The sequence below is a fragment of the Melopsittacus undulatus genome, chromosome 3 (assembly GCF_012275295.1).
Source record: "Melopsittacus undulatus isolate bMelUnd1 chromosome 3, bMelUnd1.mat.Z, whole genome shotgun sequence".
In the NCBI taxonomy this organism is placed as follows: Eukaryota; Metazoa; Chordata; class Aves; order Psittaciformes; family Psittaculidae; genus Melopsittacus; species Melopsittacus undulatus.
This window is the reverse complement of record NC_047529.1, coordinates 14,127,943-14,141,842: the sequence shown is the minus strand read 5'-3', so window position 1 is coordinate 14,141,842 and position 13,900 is coordinate 14,127,943. Positions and strand designations below refer to the sequence as shown.

The 13,900-nt window shown below is 53.4% G+C and overlaps 1 protein-coding gene across 1 annotated transcript; it reads right to left on the bottom strand.

The window, feature by feature from the left end:
• Positions 1 to 1,980: 1,980 nt before the first annotated feature.
• POMC (proopiomelanocortin) lies at positions 1,981 to 3,383 on the bottom strand. The gene is made up of 2 exons (XM_005146383.2): positions 3,255 to 3,383; positions 1,981 to 2,607 (listed from the first exon to the last, which is right to left on the bottom strand). The coding sequence occupies exons 1-2, from the start codon at positions 3,381 to 3,383 to the stop codon at positions 1,981 to 1,983; spliced, it is 756 nt and encodes a 251-aa protein (XP_005146440.2).
• Positions 3,384 to 13,900: the final 10,517 nt, after the last annotated feature.

Here is a 13,900-nt window from a genome sequence, read left to right as displayed (position 1 = left end):
GAAAGGTCCTAGGTTGCTGCTCATGGTGTGTGTGTGTGAATGTGAACGAACCACATCTGACAGTCAGAATGGGAATTAGAACACCCAGGTGGAGATTTCAAGAGTCAAACCATGCACTGAGCGCACTGGGCCATGTGCAAGCTGCTCCTGCCCCATTAGAGACTGACCTGGGCCATCTCTGACCTAAGGAGTGGGGGAAAATGCCAACATGAGCCCTGTTTTCATAGAATTACAGAATCACAGACTGGTTTTGGTTCAAGGGCCCTTAAAGTTCATCCAGTTCCAACACCCTGACACAGGCAGGGACACCTTCCACTAGACCAGGTTGCTCCAGGCCCCATCCAACCTGGCCTTGAACACTGCCAGGGATGGGGCAGCCACAGCTTCTCTGGGCAACCTGTGCCAGGGCCTCAGCACCCTCACAGGGAACAACTTCTGCCTAAGAGCTCATCTCAGTCTCCCCTCTGTCAAGTTAAAGCCATTTCCCCTTGTCCTGTCCCTACAGGCCTTTGTCAAAAGCCCCTCTCCAGCTTTCTTTTTCACCCCTTTAGGCACTGGAAGCTGCTCTAAGGTCTCCCTGGAGCCTTCTCTTCTCCAGGCTGAACAAGCCCAGCTCTCTCAGCCTGTCTCCATAGCAGAGGTGCTCCAGCCCTTGGGGTATCTCTGACATCAGCGTTATGATATTAATGCTGGTGGTTTGCTGCCTGGGAAGTATGCAAAAGGAGGAAGGGACCTGGTTATGCTTTGGCAGCAATGAAGTTTTCCATGGAACATTGTATGTGGTTTTGGTCCCTGCTTTATAAAAAGATGTAGATGGGCTGGAGAGGGTCCAGAGAAGGGCACAAAGGTGACTCAAGCACTGGGCAGCCGTGTGAGGAAAGGCTGAGAGAGCTGAGCTTGTTCATCCTGGAGAAGATAAGGCTCAGGGGTGACCTTTTTACAAGGAGTTACATGGAGAAGACAAGAGATGATGGGCACAAGTTACTGCTGGGGAGATTCCAACTGGGCACAAGAGGAATTTTTCACCATGAGAACAATCAGCCACTGCAGTAACTTCCCCAGGGAAGTGGTGACTCCCCAGCGTTGGGCACTGTTGATCTCTGGGTGGACAGGATGCTGGGGCATTCAGTCTAGGTCATGCTTTGCCTGGAAAGGTTGGACCAGCTGATCCTTGAGATCCCTCCCAACCTGGGATTCTATGATTCTATGATTCCCTGGTACCCAGGCTCTTCAGCATTATCATCAATTGGGGAATTAATGGCTTTACCTGGGAGGTGGGTGCTGGGGAAGCCCAGCTCAGTGGCTTTGCTCCTTGTGGCAGCACCCTGAGGATGCTGCATTGTTGCCAGCAAACGCTGCCATCACATCAGTGTGGGGCTCCTCTCCAGGATCAAAACACTGCTGGGTGAGCAGGAGCTGGACCCTTCCAAAACACAACCCCCAGTGCCTGCTCTGGCCTTGTTGGAGCCCCACAGCCAGCTCCTGTGCAGCTCCCAAGCTGGAGGTGGGAGATTGTTCTTTCCCCCTCTCCCCAGATCCCGCTCCATATTCCCAGCCATGTCTCTTTACCCCACGGCTGCAGGGGTTTACTTTGCACTTATTTTTCCCACCCCTTTCCCCCCCCCCTCCCCCAGAGACACTGCTGACACCCGGTTAGCTTGCAAAAAAATGTATTATTATTTTTATCATTATTATTATTTCAATCTATCATTTACAGTATTGTACAGCTCAGTGAGGATACCAAAACCACCCAGCGCGCTCCAAACTGGGCATCATCCCTGCTCCCCGCACGTCAGGTGGGCGCAGCGAAGCAGTGGATGGCTGTATCCCTAACCCCTTCCCACCCAGCAGAACCCGGGAGCAGACCCCTTGGGAGTACTACTTAAGAAGGACACAATGAGTGATCTCTAAGTGAAACACATGCCAGCAGGACACTAAAGCTATGGGAGGGGGTTGGGATGCCCCTCGGGCTCTCCCCCATCACTGCCCCTTCTTGTAGGCGCTCTTGATGATGGCGTTTTTGAAGAGAGTCACTAGAGGGGTCTGGCTGTGCTCCGAGGTCATGAAGCCCCCGTAGCGCTTGTCCTTCATGGGGGTGTGCCAGCGGAAGTGGTGCATGCGGTACGAGCCGCCGTTCTTCTCCTCCTCCTCCTGCCCTTCCTCCTCTTCCTCCTCAGGCGGTGCCCCGGTGCCATCGAGCACCAGCTCCCGCCTGAACTCCAGCGGGTAGCTCTCGGCTGACTCTTCCTCCACCCCATTGGGGTAGACCTTGATGGGTCTCCTCTTGCGTCCCACTGGCTTTCCCCAGCGGAAGTGCTCCATGGAGTAGGAGCGTTTACCTTCCTCCCGCTCCAGCCCGGTTCCCTGCTCTTCCTCATGGCGGGACAGCGGGATGGTGGGCAGGGATGCGGGGGTCGGGTTGCTCCCCGTGGCCTCCTCCCGTTTGTGCCCCCCGCCGCTGCTGCTGTTCCTCCGGCCAAACTTGTTCCATCGGAAGTGGCTCATGACGTACCTGCGGATGCTCTCGGAGAGGGGCTGGAGGTGCCCGTTGCCCGGGTAGACGGGCGCCTCGGCGGACAGGTCGGCTCTACACGCTGCAGCACACACCTGCACGGGGGTGAGATGTGCAGGAGGGGTTTGCAGGGGAGCTGCTTGCATGGAGCAGGACCTGTCACAAGGTGGTTGTGCCCTGCTGAGGTCCCCATGTCGGTGCCACCCTTTTGGTCCCCACCGCCCTCTGCAGCACCCTTGGGTGGAGGTAAAGCCAGTACCCAAGCTGCTGGTTCATACAATAGGATGGTTTGGATTGGAAGGGACCTTAAAGCTCACCCAGTTCCAACTGCCACAGGCAGGGACACCTTCCACTAGACCAGGTTGCTCCAAGCCCCATCCAACCTGGCCTTGAACACTGCCAGGGATGGGGCAGCCACAGCTTCTCTGGGCACCCTGTGCCAGGGCCTCACCACCCTCACAGGGAACAACTTATGCCTAAGAGCTCATCTCAATCTTTCCTCTGTCAGTTTAAATGCTGCAGGCTCAAAAACTTCCTTCAGCATCATCCCCCAGTGTGAGGCCGAGGCACGATCATACTGAAACCTGCAGGTCCAGGGTCCGACGCATTCACCAGCATTGATGAGATTCATTCCATGGTGTCGGCATCCCCATCCCCTCCTCCCCCATCCCATCCTGGGGTCTCTGGGGAAAGGGGGTCAGAATGCAAAGCAGATGGATGCAGTGCCCATGCCCAAGCTTACCAAAACACTGGCCTTGCTGGTGATGTCCTGGCATTTGCTGCTCTCCCAGCAAGGGCTGATGGCACCAGTGGGGTGCCAGAGCAGCAGCCCCAGCACCACGGGCAGGCAGCTCCACAGTGCCCTCCGCATCCTGGCCGAGGGCTCACACAGGGGATAAAGGGGGCTGTGGGCCACGAAACCGTGCACAAACTATGGGGAAAAACAAGAAAAATAGGAACAAATCACCCTTGTTCAGGAGATTCTTTACTGATTCCTTTGATGCACCCACCTTAGCCTTTCCCTTCTCTATGCTACTTCCGTTGGGGCTGCAGGAGTAGGGTCCTCTCCTATGGCACTGACCTGCCTCCCCCAGCCCTACCCTTTACCAGGGCTGTAGCTTTCCCCTGGGAGATGATACCTCCGTGCTGCAAGCCTTTCATTCTTCAAAGCTTTACCCCCACTTCAAGCTCCTTAAACAGGAATGCTCTTCCCCACACCTCAGGAGCATGGGGCTGATTTTGCTGGAAGAGAAACTGAGGCTTGGAAAGGGAAGGAAACACCTGAGGCTGCCTCCTGCATTGCCCTGCTGCTGCTCAGCCACTCCAGATAATGGACAACATTTCCTTCCTGCCTCTTCCTTCTGCCTTCTGAACCAAAAGGCATCTCTCTGGAGCCGGGATCTTTTGTCACTGCTGCCACAGGTGACAGCCCCTGTCAGCGGGGATTGCTGCTGCCTCCTAAGAACCCCATAAAGGTGAGTGATGCTGTAAGGGGAGCGTGTGAGGGAGCAGTCTTCAGGTTTCATCCTTCACCAACCACTTGCTGCTTGCAAGCTGATACCTCTAGGAAATATGTGCTCCCTCCTACCCTTCCCTGCCATGCCCCTGGAGCAGCTGCAGAACTCCTGCATGGTGGGAGACACAACATAAGTAGTATTCAACTAGCATTAGAAGAGCAGGGCATGAATATTTTACATCAGATAATGAAGTGGTTTTTGTGAAGGGCTATGGCCAGTGCTGGTGTTTGGGACGTGGTGTATGCCAGGGGCTGCCAACATTAACCTGGATCCAGCCGAAACCTGGGGGCTGAAGTGGCCATGGCTGCTGTGCCATCAAGGATGAGGTTGGGGTTGGTTCCTGGTCACCCATGGGACGTGGTGCCAGGGACCCCAAGGATGCCCAGGTTGCTTTCCCTCTGCAAACCCCAACTCTTTCCCAAGCAGCTGTATTTAACTCAGGGTGGACACATGTTTCACCTCCCCCCACGCTCTATGGGAGGAAAACTCATCCCATATTGAAAGGAAAGAGAAGAGAAATCTGGTTTTGGCCCCAAATGTGTGTCTGGAGGGGAGAGCTGACCCTTCTCTCTGGTGCAAGAGCTGCCAGGTCAAGCCTGGATGCAGGGGGACTTCCTTCAGCAGCAGCAAAAAGGACCCTGATGGGTATGGCAGCAAACAGCAGTTCAGAAAGGGGGTAAAGCAGCGAGACAGCTCAGATTCAAACATAAAGGTTGTCTTTCTGTCTTCTGCCTCAGTCTGAGGGTATTGTTGCCTGGGATCCCCCAGCACAGTAGCCCTGACGGTTGGGGCAGTAACACATGAACACCCAATAGTGCAAATAAACCTGATGGTGAATGGAGGTGAGGGGGGCAATAAGCCGGAGGCAGGGAAGGAAGGGCATGTGTTATTGCCCATCCCTTGCTGGGAAGCCCTCCTCCATCACAACCTGTAACCCCCCTGCAGCCACCAGTCCCCACCATCCATCAAACCTCTATCTTCCCAAACTTCGTTTCCCTCCCCAGTCACCCCAGAACACACCAGGGAGCCCCATGGAGCTGGGTCACCGGTTTTCGGGGCTTACCTGTGGCTGGGGTGGGAGCCTGCCCGCTGCCACCGCACACCCTCCGTCCCCCTCCGCTGAGCGCTCCCGGGGAGCATCTGCCACTCGGCCGCTGGTCCAGGCGGGCTTTTATACCTGCTCACATCCACCGCATCTGCCGGAGGGAAGGGGAGGCCGCGGGGGGGCGAGAGGGACCGTTCTAGGTACAAAAGATGAGCAAGCGACAGGCGTGCTCCGGATGCAGCCCCGGGGGGTGGGGGGGGAGGATTAGCATCTCCGTGCGAAACAGACGGCAAAGTTTTCTTGACGCTGCCGCTAATTGATTTTGCAGCTTTGGAACTGGAAGGGGGGGGTGCGGATGGAAAGTCCTGCACCAGGTACCGGGCGGCCCCGACCACGGTGGGTTTGGTACAGGCTGTTTGTTACTGGTGTGCAGGACAGGAGCATCCGTCACTCCATGGGCTCCGGCGTGGGAGGGCTTCATGCTCCGATGGGTGCTGAGGATTTGGGGTTGTCTTTCCATGGGATAAAAGGGGATTTGTCTAAAGCAAATGTCTCAGGGTGGCAGTGGATCCTCAGCATGGGCAGGGTGGGTGCAGCAGTAGGTATTGCTGCCTGATGTGCCAGAGAATCCTGTGCCCCTCCTTTGAGGGAAGAAGCAGTGGGAGAGTGTTTTCCAGCCTGGGATGGCTTTTCTGGAACATGGATGGTTTACATGGCTTGGCCGAGCTCACTGCTCCCTTTCTGTTCACAGTAAACCCCAGCCTCTCCACTCCATTCAAGCTGGACCAGCTTTGGGCTGCAGATGTTTTCCCTGCTGCACAGCAGCCCAAAGCCCAGCAGAACTCGTGTTCTGTCAGGTTGGCCTTGGCAGCTCTCTATATAAGAGCAGTTGCAAGCTCAATGCTAGTGAACAGTGTGCAGCTTCAGCAAAGAAAGACAACAGGATGCTGGGGAGCATCAGGGAGGGCATCACCAGCAGAGATAAAGATGTCATTGTTCCACTCAGAGCTTGTCAGACCACACTGGGGATACTGTGTGTAGTTTTGGTCTAGATGTGGATGGGCTGGAAAGGGTCCAGAGAAGGGCACAAAGATGATCCAAGCAATGGGCGAGTGTGAGGAAAGGCTGAGAGAGCTGAGCTTGTTCAGCCTGGGAAAGATAAGGCTCAGGGTAGACCTTATCCCCATGTTCCAGTATGTAAAGGGTGGCCACAAAGAAGACGGAGACTCCCTTTTTACAAGGAATCCCATGGAAAAGACGAGGTGACGGGCACAAGTTGCTCCCAGGTGATGGCAACAGTCCTGAGCTGTGCACCAGGATCAGGGGATGATTTTAAGATTATAAAGTCTTTTTTTCCATCTCTGGACTTATGCATGTGGAGAAACACATCTGCACTGGGATTTTCCATCCCCAGGATGTAATGCTAAGGTGGCCCTTGAAGGCTGGACCACCCTTCCAGAGCCCCTAACACTGATGTTTGTTGGGTTTGGGCTCAAACGAGAGCCGTACATAGAATGTGAGCAACCCTCCCATCTGCCTGCAGGAACCGCAGTGGCTGATCTGCATGCTTAGGAGTAGACAAACTGCAGGGCTCAACAAAGCCACACGTGAAGGTTTCCCATGGTCTTACAGATGGGAGCAGATGTGGTCCTGCCTTGGGTGGGCAAAGGCTTTGCCTCTGTTTTACTCAGCAGTCTTCAGAAGGGAAAGAGGCCACCCCAAAGGCAGCCTCCCAGGGAGAGCAGCCCATAACCAGGATGCTGGAGCTGGAGGCACCCAGGATGGAGATGCTCCATCCTGCAGGGATTTCCTCTGGAAATGTCCTCTCTTCCCAACAGCCATGGAAGAAGCTGAGGTAAACAAAAAGGAGGTGGGCTGTCCTTCAGTGGGCTGCAGACATGTGCACCTCTTTGGCAAATGATACTGGGGTACAACAGATTCACCTCACTACCCCCAGACTGGATGAAACCCTCCATAGCCGATTATTAGGGCAGCAAAGCACCATAGGTTCAGGGAATGGCCTCTGTAGCTGTTCAAACCTCCTCTGGACCCCTGTCATACCCACATCCATCCCCAAACCATCCACGTCTCACCGCAGTGCCCGCACCTGCGTCAGCTGCCCCCATCCTCCCTGACAGATCCCTCGATCTGCAATATTTATCCATGACGGAGAGCTATTCTGAGGTACTTTATAGCCCAAACTGGAGCTATGATTCCCACTTTAAAGGCTCTTCCATCTTCATTAGGCCAATCTGAGCAGCTTATGTTTATAAGGAAGGTGGGAAATCTATTTAGGAAACCTCACTGGGTTGAGCAGCTGCAGGTGAGGGCTGAGATGAAGCATCCTCTGCTTCATCAGCCCTCGGTGCTGGATGCTTCCCTGCTCACCGGTCCTGCAGCCGATGCCTTCAGTCCTCCTTCCAGGAGACAACTGCAGATGGAGCTCAGCCTCCTGCTCCCCATGCCGGGAAGCATCTCCTGGGGACCCAGCATCCCTGGAGGATTCAGGAGTGCCACCTCTCTAATTGGGGTGCTCCCACTCCCAGCACAGGGCTTTTTCCCGGTGTAAATACACAGTTCTCATTCCAGTTTATTACCGAGCTTATCTGTATTTTCCAAAGAAGGTGTGTAAATGAGCAGTGGGTGCAGCCAACTCCCGGGTGGATGAGGCCAACAAGAAAAGGACCCTCCAGCAATGAGAAAACCCATCAGGAGGAACCTCTTCTTCTTCCTGAGCAGGGCAGAGATGAAGCCTATCGAGGACCATGTAATCACACTGCACACCTGCCTGCATGTGCAGCATCCTCCAACCCCTGGCTCTGAGTGGGCCAGCACCGCAGCATGGCTCCAGGGCTCTGCTTCAGCAAACTGCCCAGCCCTGGACAGCTTGCTCGAGGGTTGCCTTGAATGAGACCTGGTGGTTTCATCACAACCTGTCCCTGCGGAAGCCGCACGTTCGGGATGTGCAGACCTTTCCCGGCAGGGCTAGAGAGGGGTGAGGCATCCATGGGCACACAGCAGGTTATCTGTGTGACTTTTGGCCTTTCTGTTTTAATTTGGAGAACAGGTCACACCTGGGTGTGAATCAGCTCCAGGGTGAGGTGTGAATGTCACAGCCCTGCTCAAATCCCATGGGATGTGAGGTGCTGTCCTGCCAGGCTGGAAACACCCACGTCAAGGAGGCAAAATGTGCTCTGGGGCTTGCAAAAACCTTGTGACACCCATGTAGGCTTGTTCTAGGACCTGCATGCCCCTCCAGCACAGACACGTGCCCTTGGGTGCAGTCAGTCCCCTTCCCTGTTACCTCAGGAGAGATTTCCTGCAGTGCTTTGCAGAGAGTTCATAGAATCACAGAATGGTTTGGGTTGGAAGGGACCTTAAAGCTCATCCAGTTCCAACCCCTGCCACAGGCAGGGACACCTCTCACTAGACCAGGTTGCTCCAAGCCCCATCCAACCTGGCCTTGAACACTGCCAGGGATGGGGCAGCCACAGCTTCTCTGGGCACCCTGTGCCAGGGCCTCAGCACCCTCACAGGGAACAACTTCTGCCTAAGAGCTCATCTCAATCTCCCCTCTGTCAGGTTAAAGCCATTCCCCCTTGTCCTGTCCCTACAGGCCCTTGTCAAAAGCCCCTCTCCAGATTTCTTGTTCACCCCTTTAGGCACTGGAAGCTGCTCCAAGGTCTCCCCTTAAGGAGCCTTCTCTTCCCCATTCTGAACAAGCCCAGCTCTCTCAGCCTGTCTCCATAGCAGAGCTGCTCCAGCCCTCACAGCATCTTTGTGGCCTCCTCTGGACTCACTCCAGCAGCTCCACATTCTTCTTATGTTGGGAACCCAGAGCTGGACACAGGCCTGCAGGGGGTTCTCACAAGAGCAGAGTAATCGACAAGCCCATTCAAGCAGGTCTCCTGGGCTCAGAACCCAGGTGCAGCACCCAGGTGGGGTGAGGAAGGATACTGAGGACTCTGCTCCATCCAGACCATCTTCATCTTGTGTTTGGCAAAGGGGATAAGGATGGATCTGCAGGGCAGTTGCATTAGTGGCTTGTGCAGGATATAATGCAGGAGACATCTGGATGAAGAGATTCTTGGATCACCACCATAAAATTATCTATTTCCATTGCTTGGAGATTTTGAAGCCAGAAGAGACCTATTGATCTTAAATCTGAGCCTTGGGACCAGTGGCTGGCAGGTCACTCGCAGGATTAGGGCTTCTCTTGGTGCATAAAGGTAGGTTCTTACATTTGCAGCAGTGGTTTCCAGCTGGCTTTGATCAAGGTGTCCCTTCTGAGCCCTCATGCCCACAGCAGGCAGTGAAACACAAGCCCAGCACCTTGCTTTTGGAGGAAAACACTGGTGCTTGCTTGGTCATAGCCTCTCTGTAGGAGCAAGAACAGCTCTGAAATCACGAATTCCTTGGCCCAACAAGCACCTGTACCAGGCTCAAGTTCATGTGAAGGTGCTGAGCTCCACAGCAAGAACAGCCCAGGGCAGCCTCCAGTAGAAAACAGAATCACTCACAGCACACATGAGTTTCATTGCAGAGAGGGGTTCTTTTCCTTTCCACTGCTGTCAACTGATTTTCCTACACCTTTGATAAAAGCAGGGTCAGACTTAAAATGGAAGGAATAAAGGGCTGTGTGGCATGTGAAGTGATAGTGCTTGTTGCTGCTCTGCTTCAGCTTTCTGATGCCAGAGCCTTCTCCTCAGCACTATTTATACACTAAGATCTATAATTATGTCTAATTCTGATTTGAACCAAAATGGAGCACTTCTCTAAGAACTGAAGGCATCTGAGGACCTGAATGCTGTCACTCTGGTATCTTTGCCTGTAGGTGTTTTCTGGGATGACTTCTGATATATTTGATTGTAGGTGTTTTCTGGCATCATCTTTTCTTCCTGATATTTGCACAGAGCCTGAGTCACATCAGCCCGCTGGATAGATCATGCACTGACTATAGCTGCAGGATCCGTGCAGGACTGCAGCAAACCCTTTACTGGTACAAGCTCCTGTAAGAACAAGAGCCTTTTCAGCTTCAACAGGTTTCTGCTGCTGAGTTCATGGTGAAAGAAACATCTTCACTGCAGCAGCTTGTGCTTGTTAGGAGGAGAGGCTCATAAGCAGTGAGTACACAGAGCATCTCGTGGGTCACAGTGTTTAATAGCCTTCAATGAATTGTTTTTCACCTTTTCTTCCAGTGTTCTGTTTAAGCCAACTGACTTTCAGTGCTTACAGCATCCCTTGCCCAGCCCCTCTCCCTGTTCTGTAAAGAAATGCCTCACTTTTGATCACAGCTGCCTGGCTTTCAGCTGACTAAAAGTGCCAGGGCTAAATCCTGCCATCCCTCTGGGGCCAGGACTGGATCATCTCCTTCTACCTGGCACGGGTGCACACAGGCCCTGGGATTAGCCTAAGGCAGAACCATCCCCAAAATTGCCCAATTCAGCATTTTCTTTCCTCATTCATGGTGCCTTTCTTTACTTTTTGAGCCAGTTATACACACACAGACACACACGGATGCTGTGCACACACACACACACATGCACCCAGAGCCAAATCCCTGATTACTGCCCGTGCCCCTAAGAGGGATTACAGGTTCTTAGGTGGGGGAGCCGGCTTTTGGCAGGGTTTAGGAGACCAGCAGGAACTTCATCCCTGCAACCCAGAGCTCCTGCTCTGTTTGGGGTCCCATGGGAGAACTGCACCCAGCCCCTTTGGTGCTCAGCTGTGTCCTGTTCTCCTCCTCTCTGCATCTTCAACTCACTTTAAATCACACATTGGAACTGCAGGAGGGAAGAGAAGATAGGAGGGGGACTGGGGAGGCTGCAGGGAGCCAAGACAGGAGCTTGCCCCTTCAGGACGCTGCCTCTGCCCAGCACTGGTGCTCTCAAGCAGGATTAAGGGCGAAGGCACTTAACAAAGCTGCTGGGCAGAGCCAGATCCCTGCAAGATTCCAAAGCAGTCCTGAGACCTGTGGTGCCTTCTTGAGCACAGAGCAGCTCCCCAGCTCCAGCTGGGCACTAGAGCTCCATGCAGTGGAAGCACCCCTTCCCCGGGGCAGCTTTCTATCCAGGCCTTGGAGCAGGCAGAAAGAGTGAGCCCTGAAAACTCATGGCTCCTGTACCTCAGGGTACAGCTTTTGCTGATAACTGTGGAATGTGATCCCTGGCAGTGGAGCAGCACTGAGGTTTTAGCCTTATTTTGGGGTTCCTTGGTCTTCAGGAGCCTCTGAACTACCTCTTACTGCTGATTATTTTATAGCAAATCACTGCTGGTGTTAGTGGTGGGACCTGCTTCAGGGCATTGCAATCCTGGAACAGTGGGGTGGGTAGAGCTGGGTTAGTTTGTCCTTTCCTCTGGGAGGCCAAGGCAGGGTCAGGGGTGGAGGATTATCCAGGGATAACTGGAGGGGCTCTCTTCACTCCAATGAGCAGGAATGAGAAATGGAAAAGTATTGCAACTTTTGACATCTCTTCCTCAAAGAGAGACCATGCGAGAGCCAGAAGCTTGCTTGCACACTAAGGGCATATAAGTTGGTGAAGGCTGGACACAGGCTCATTGAGCAAAGGTGAGACCTGGGCAATGGTGGTGGGGACCCCTTCTTCTCAAGAAACTGCAGTGAGGAGTCAATGGAGGGATGGCATTGGAAGAAAAGAAGTTGCATGTCCATGGAAATGTTGTGTGTTCCTACATTTGGAAGGAAGCAGAAGAAGACATGCTTGTGACAGGAGACCATGGAAGTGCACAGGCTTCATGGCTCTGCTCTGCACATCATGCTGGGGATGCGAGGGGTACTCACTAGGATGTTTGAAAACCACCAGTGTGATGTAATCAGCATCTGTAACTTGGAAAAGGAAGCCAAAGACAGGCAGACCAAAGGCTGAGCACTTAACCTTGGGTCTTTCAGAGCCATTATCTATTAACATCACCCAGGCTCTCTCATTGAATTTCCTCCCCTTTTTTCCCCCAGTCCTAAATGCTCCCCAAACAACTCAGGCATCAATCGAAGGCAGAAGAAATGGCCGCGCTTTGTCTCCCTGAAGAGGCAGCTTTGCATCAATCCCTGTCAGGGCAGCGGCTGGGAGCGGAGCTGCAAGCGGGGACCATTTTCACATCTCCCTTTGTGGAGGAGCAGCCTTGAGTGAAACACCACTCAAGGGGCATTGAATGAAATGGATGTGCGCCTCTTCCATGCGGCATTCGGAGCCGTCTCTGCCTCTGACGCTAATGATCCAGATGAGGGTTGGCTTCTTCCTCTTTTTCCAAGAATAATGAGGAAAAGGAAATGAAAGGGAAAGGGGCTCTGAGGAGGGGAGATCAGATCCATTTAGGAGCCCAAACATTTATGGGGAGAGTGCCTCCTGAGTGGTCACACAAAGGGCCTGGCTGTACCTGGCTCCATCCCTCTTCCACTTCCTCTCCCCCGCCACCTCCGGCCATGAAAAGGGGGAACCAGCACTGTAGGGCCTCTGTGAAAGATGATGATAATGGATTTCATTATAGACAAGTATGTTAAATGTCTATCCACTTGTGTGTAATAAAGGGAAGATGGTCTTTAGCTAATTGTGCTGGAGGAGCTCTTGGCTGGGATTCAAGAGAGAGATGTTCCTCTGGGTCCCCTGCCCTGATACCCCCTCACACCACCCCATAAAGAGCAGTCTGTGGGGTGCAATTAATCTTCTCATCATTTTGGTGTCTACCATTGCATCCTTTTTTCTTTCCACTGTGTGTGGGCTGGCTCAGGACAAGCCTGGAGGGTAAAAGACTGGCCAGAGGACAAACTCTTGTGGTGGTGAGTTGAGTTTGCTGATGCAGCGGTGAGATCCAGCCCAAAGAGATGTGTCAGTACTGACAGGTCTCCACATCCATCACATCCAGATGGACCACCACTTCTCCCTTCCCTGAAACGATCTTTTTTGTTTTCCCTGGCCCCTGCCCCATTTTCCCATTCTCTGCCCATGGTGTGCCTTCACACAGCACTTCTATTGCCGTCTTTCATGGCAGAGCTTTGCAGGCTGATCTCCAGCTTCCACTCCCCTGTTCTACTGTTCTTCAGTTGTAGAACTGTTCTACGGCTCCTGCCAGCTCCAGGGAGGATGCTTCAGCCTTGTTTTCCCCTCCCACAAGCTGAAGCCCCCTTTGAAGAGAACAGAGGTGGAGGCAGCATGTGCAAAGAGGTGTGATTCTTGGAGGAATCCAGGTCCCTGCCCCAGCAAGATGAATGTTCTCAGGATGTTCTCCTATCTGGGGAGAGCTGGAGTGATCTGCTCCCTGCCTGGTCTGGTTGCTCTCCGTTCATTAGTGAGCACGAGCTTGGGGCAGGTTCCTCTTTGCTGCTGGGTCCTTCTCCAAGCACCCAGGGTGGTGGATATGGACACAGATGCTTATTGTGACAGAGAAGATCAGTGCAGGGCACAGCAACATGTCCTGAGCTGGTAGGACTCTGAGGCTCCACATCCTCCTGCTCTGCTCCAGCCAAGGCCCAGCAAAGATGAAGAACAGAAATAAAACTGCTTCACCTGCAAGTTTTACACCCTGAAAGCAGAGCCATCTGGGGTAGCTGCTGGAGCACCAGTGAGGTTCAGTGCCTCTCCAAGCCACCCCAGCAGATGTTTGCTAATGAAGTTCCCCTTCTCCAGGCAGCTCCTCTGTTCCTGGATGCCTCCTGAGCTGGTTTCAGTATTTCCTTCATGGGAATCCGCCTGGGAACATAATCCGGAAATTCTTTACATTAAGGGAAGAAAACCCAAGAGCCAACAGCTTTGTCCAATATGGAAACCTCTGGTTTCAGCTCGTATTCCTACATCTGAATGGTTATCATGTGTA